This window comes from Diabrotica undecimpunctata, chromosome 4 (genome assembly GCF_040954645.1).
Source record: "Diabrotica undecimpunctata isolate CICGRU chromosome 4, icDiaUnde3, whole genome shotgun sequence".
Classification (NCBI taxonomy): domain Eukaryota; kingdom Metazoa; phylum Arthropoda; class Insecta; order Coleoptera; family Chrysomelidae; genus Diabrotica; species Diabrotica undecimpunctata.
The window spans coordinates 144,116,708-144,123,011 of NC_092806.1; the positions used below are offsets into that span (position 1 = coordinate 144,116,708).

At 32.9% G+C, this 6,304-nt stretch overlaps 1 protein-coding gene across 1 annotated transcript; it reads right to left on the minus strand.

Annotated features, from left to right (window-relative positions):
- Positions 1-5,758: 5,758 nt before the first annotated feature.
- LOC140438985 (uncharacterized) lies at positions 5,759-6,247 on the minus strand. Its single transcript, XM_072528620.1, has one exon. It carries the CDS (start codon positions 6,245-6,247, stop codon positions 5,759-5,761), a length of 489 nt encoding a protein of 162 aa, XP_072384721.1.
- Between the last annotated feature and the right edge of the window lie 57 nt (positions 6,248-6,304).

The following is a 6,304-nucleotide window of genomic DNA, read 5'->3' on the forward strand; positions in this document are numbered from 1 at the left end:
GTTATAACTCCTACGCTATTTATAATTGCCATAAATGATGTTCTACGAAATTTACAACTTCCACTTAAAGGCTGCTTATATGCTGACGATCTCGTAATATTTGGTCAACGCAAAAACTTAAACAACCTCTCAAAACTTGCCCAGAGTTTTTTGTTAGATATTGAAAAGTGGTCACAGGAAGCTAGATTTATCTTTTCAACAACTAAAACTTAATATATAGCATTTTGTAAAAACAAAGTCAGTACATCAATCCCATTTTATCTATACAACCAATCACTACAACAAAAAGATTGGCTAAAACTGCTAGGAGTTACTTTTGACAGAAATTTGAATTGGAAAGAACATATCAATAATCTAACATGTAAATGTTACATAAGAATAAATTTACTAAAAATTATAGCACACAAGAATTGGGGTTCAGACAGGAGTACATTGTTAATTATATACAGAACTATTATACGATCGCAACTAGAATATGCGGCTATAGCTTACGACTCAGCATCGAAATCAGTACTTAAAAAGCTCGACACTATTCACAACACAGCACTCAGAATACGTCTGAGAGCCTTTTGTACAACACCGATTAAAAATTTACTTTGCGAAGCAAATGAATTGTCGTTAAATAATAGAAGAGTTTACCTGAGTCTAACTTATGCAACAAAAATTAAGGATAATGCAAAAAATCTTGTCTATAGAAATACTTTTACTGACAATTTCTCAAACTCAATGCAAATCATAGTTCTGTTAAACCTTTCTATAAAAGAATAAAAGACCATTTGGATCTGTTTGATATTATCATACCTGAATGTCTCCCATACACATATTATGACCATAATACACCTTGGATTTAAAACATACCATCACATAATTTTTAACTTACGTCATTTAAAAAAAACTCCACTAATCATGATTTAATTATTTCCCATTTTAGAAAAATCCTTAGGCGTTATAAAAATCATACCCAGATATACACTGGTGGCTCAAAATCATCCGAAGGTGTGGGAGCATCTGTAGTAACTCCAGAGAAGATCCTTAAATTCAAACTATCTAATGTTAGTACTACCTATACAGCTAAACTGTATGCTCTCTATTACGCCATAGAACTAATCAATTTGACAACAAACTGCAAATATATTATCTTAACAGACTCACTTAGTGTCATACAAAGCATCCGACAACTCTATCCAAAAAAACCCGCTTTTAAAAAAAATTAAAACGGTCCTTCTTCAGGCTTATATCAATTATAATGAGATAACTTTCATCTGGATCCCATCTCATACAGGAATAAAAGGCAACGAAACTGCTGATCATAGTGCGAAAGACGCGATAGTGAGTGACGTTTCCTAAACCGTAAACACATCCGTATTAACGGATATAAAAGCTTACATAAAAAAATCAATCTTAAGTGCGCGGAAAAATAAATGGAATGTGTCAAATTTAAAATTAAAACAAGTGAAACCCAGCATAGAGAGATGGAATGTGTTATCTACGTCAAGAAGCCAAGAAATAATATTAACGCTCCTCAGACGTGGACATACTAGATTAACGCATGATTACTTAATTAAAAAGTGCGAACCGTCGCGATGTAAAACGTTTAAGAATACTACACTAATAATAATGCACATACTATGCGAATGTCCTCTATACAATCAACAACGAAGTAACAACAAGATACCAGGAACAATTCTAGAAGCTCTAGGTACAGACTGACCCTTTAACAATACTCTGAATTTCTTGAAAGACATTAATAAGTACCACAATATTTAATAAATCAAATTGTAATGCAGTAATTTTTTGCTAATGGCCATTTGGTTGATGCGATTTTCTAAATAACTAACTAAAGGATAAGTTTAGTAGATACCTAAACAACAGAGTTTTCGTAGTATAACATTGTGCATAGATGCAATTAGTTATAAAGCAAATTCCTAAGAAATCACTAGAGTATAATAGACCAACATTACTGTGTCTGATTGACTTAAAGAAAGCGTTTGATACAGTAGGACATAAATATATAATCTCTATTTTGTATAATAGATATTATTTTTTAAATAATATAAAAACTATCGAAAAATGGAAGTCAGAATAGATAAACAACCTACAGAACCTACAGAAATAGGCAGCTGATTAAGACAAGGGGAAATAAAAAAATAAAAATACTCTATTACGCAGACGACGCAATATTAATAGCCCAAGATCAAGATAGTTTGCAAAGATTTGTCCACAGATTTAACATAAGAGCAACAGAATTTAATATAACAATCCTATCTATAAATCTAAAACAATAGTAATCAGCAAAGAACCAACTAGATGTAAAATAGAAATTGATGGCATCGGTATTAAACAAGTAATGGAAATAAAACACCTTGGAATTACACTGTCCAGCTATGGAGATCTGGACAATGAAGTGAGAGATCAAGTACAAATAGCAAATAAAGAATTTATAATGCCAAAAATAACATATGCCTTAGAAACAAGACCCTACTTACCCACAATACAAAGGCTACTGAAAACGGGAGAGATAAGAGTACTAAGAAGAATTACAGGAAATCATCTGAGAGATCAAAAGAGAAGTGAAGACATTAAAATAAAATGCAAAGTATATTGTATAAATGAATGAACACAAAATAGAAAAAAAAATGGAATAACCACATAAGCAGAATGGAGCAGATCCGTGTCGTCAAAATATCAACAGATAAGTCACCAATCGGCAAAAGAAGTATCGGACGACCGTGCAAAAGATGGAGTAACAACCTTCCATAGAGGTATTATTCCGCCAATGAACAAGCAGAATTACTTATAAAGAGGAAGATGAAGAAATGTGTATTAAATTTTTGAACCTGGGATAAACGACATTCCAAATACCACGTATATTTCTAGATTATTATGTTGGTCATTTAATTTTATTCATATAACTCAATTTACACAATTACGATAATGTGCACTTAGCACTTCGTTTAATTCAATATTCATTATCGGTTCGTACATATTAACGCACTGACGTAAACATGAGTAGGGAGAAGGTACATTTCAGAAGAATAACTATATTGGGAAGTATTCTTGGGTTTTTACCTTACAAAGATAACAAATATAATAAGTTGTATTCATGGGTATTGTTTGGCATATTTTGTGGCATTTATTTCGAAGGCATTATCAGTAGAATATGCTTTCAAATGTACAACTCATCTATTGTTTTTTTCATGGATATTCTATATGACATCAACGATGGACTCATTCTGGTTTCTTGTTTTTTAATTAGTACTAAATATACCTCCGTCTGGTTTCAATTTGTAGAAAAGATTGAAACGGTGATGACAAATCGATCGCTCTCTACAATTAAAAGTGCTTTCAAAAGATATATTCTGTTTATTGGCTTTATTGTTCTTTTAATTATAATGATTGCAGAATGGTACATCGTATGGAAGAAAATACATTTTATGCCATACATGGCATATTACTTTATAAGACTTTATCAATTTTGTATAACCCTTTTAATCTTTGATGTAGCTACTATTATATCCAGTAAATATCTTCATTTAAATGAACAGTTGAGTCTATCCCACGGCTTACAAGTTAACTTATGTAAACATATCGATAATATAGTGAGCATCAAACAGCAATACACTGAAACATGCAAAATTGTAACAATGTTTAATAAACTCTTTGGATGGCCTCTTGTCATGATATTTATGGCTACAGCTTTCGACCTAGTCATGACATACGTTTACTACAACGACCAAGACGTTTTTAATGGTAAAATGACAATATTGTTATTTAATACAATAAAAATAGTATTTCCCATTAGAGCAGCACTAACCATTATAGATACTATAAAGACCGTATTAAATCTGGTAATATTATGTTTCATTACATATTTTTTGCATTTTTAAAATATTTCAAAAAATATATATTCTAACACTTCTTCTTTTTCTTCCTTTTTGTATGTAGGCTTTAAAGCTTGTAGTAGTCGTCTTGTTTTAGATGTGCCAGGTCTTGTCTCCGACGTGTATGTTAATATAGGTCTAATTGCTGCTTAATAGATTCTTGTACTCAATTTTATCAAGGTACAAAAAATTGGATACCTCGGCCATATTTTGAGAGGAAAAAAATACGCAATCCCTCAACTAATCATCCAGGGAAAGATTGAAGGCAAGAGAGGAGTAGGTCGCAAACAAATGTCGTGGCTACGGAACATAAAGAACTGGACAGGCATAAATAACATTGGCGATCTTTTGTATGCCGCAAGAGACAGACGTCTGGCTTTAAGATAATTCGCCAACGCACTATACGTGCACGGCACTATAAGAAGAAGACTCTTGTTTTTGTGTCTTGTCTTAGGTGTTTGTTCTTCCAGATTTTGTTATTAGGAGATCCCGCCGCTTTACTTGCTTTTAAGCTTTGTTGTCGTACTTTTTCTTCAACATCTCTGTAACTAGTTATATCTATTCCCAGATATCTAAACCTTGCTTCCTGCTTTATTATCTTCCCATCAGTGTCGATTTTACATCGTAGTGGGTATTTAGATGTCGTACATTTGGTTTTTTTTGCTGATATTATATTGTAATTCTTGGCTTTTGTATTGAAGATGTGTGTTAATCTTTGGAGTTCGTCTTCTGTCTCGGCGATTAATGCGGCGTCGTCTGCATAACATAATATTTAGATTTCGTTCCCCATTATGTAGCCATGATCTTTACGTACTGCGTGTATTATTTCGTCCATTATTATATTAAAGAGAAGTGGGCTTAACGAGTCACCCTGTCTCACTCCGCTTTGTACTGGTATACACTGTATTAGTTTTCCATTTATCTTTGCCTGTATTCGATTATGGAAGTGAATGTTTTCGATGGTTTGTATAATATTGATTGCTATGTTTCTTTTATACAGTAAGTGTAAGACGTCTTTGACTTGGATGCGATCGAAAGCCTTCGTCAGGTCTATAAAACATAGATATGCTGGTTTATTATACTCGATGGCCTTTTCTGTAATTTGTCTTAGTACAAATACGTAAGCTTAAGTGCGCTGTTTAGTAGATTTATACCTCTATAATTGTTGGGGCCTTCTTTATCTCTTTTCTTGAAGATTGGTATCATTATGCTGTTTCTCTATGCGTCTGGTATCTTGCTGTGCAATATTAGTTTTTGTATAATTTTTTTCATCCCTAGGGTTATACTTTCTCCTCCGTGTTTTAGAAGCTCGTTGGTTATTCCATCTGGTCCTGATGACTTTCTATTTTTAAGTGAATTTATGGCTATTTTTGAGTAAATGACAACCTTATGCATTTTTTTAATGGTTTTATTTAAGAACTGTTTACAACCAAGAAAATTAACAACAAAAAATAACAAGTTGTTAATTTAGGAATCTTCTCCCCTGTTAATACAGTCATTGCAACTCAAAACTGCTTCTGCAATATGCTCTTTACATACGGATTTCAAAGATGTATGACATCGGTGCTGAGTAAATCTGTTTTCTCTTTCCGGGCAAAAGAAACAACGAAACTTCCCATTCGCATAATTTAGTTCAGCAGCATTGACTGGACTGGCTTTATTTGCTGGAATATTTCTAATTTTTTGACTTATTAGAATTGACAGTGATGTAATACTTGATCGACGAACAATATGGGACTTTAAAAGTTGCTTAGCAAGATCTGTCAGATATAATCTTCGTTTGAGCTTTGTGTTTGTATTGCTGTAGTAAACAATTTGTGAATTTATACCAGCAATATTGAGTAAAGAACAAAAAATAGTTAAAAGCCAATGGTTGCTCACTCTTGTGCTACCTTCATCCTGTCCACCACATCCACAGCTTCGTTTGTTAGATTATAGAATATTGTGGCTGAAAGTTTCATTGCATCGCCACATTCTGGATCAATTTCATTATCTTTTTGAAACGTCGATAGCATCAGCACATTTCTATTAGGTTTTCGTACATATGAGGTAAGAACGCATTTATTGGGATCGACTCCACAAGCAAACATGCTGCTATTTCTTTTTCGTAATTTGGTATCTAAAAAAATTGGAGGAACCTCTCGCTTGTTCTTACGTAATGTGCCAACTATCGTTATACGGTGTTTGTGTACCCAGTCATTATTCAAAGATTTAGATGTAAAGTAATTGTCCATAGCTACATATCGTCCAGTACCACTACAATATCTTAAAAGTCTTTTTACAACACTATGGGCATCGTTCTTCAGTTCATATGCACCAGTTGGTTGTTTACCTGCATAAATTTCAATGTTATGTGTATAAAACATTCGAGAGTCTACAACAGCGTAGATTTTTATGTCAGATTTCTCAGGTTAATTTGTAAT

Coding starts and splice junctions, on each gene's coding strand:
- LOC140438985 (XM_072528620.1), bottom strand. CDS start 6,247: ATGTTTTATACACATAACATTGAAATTTATGCAGGTAAACAACCAACT.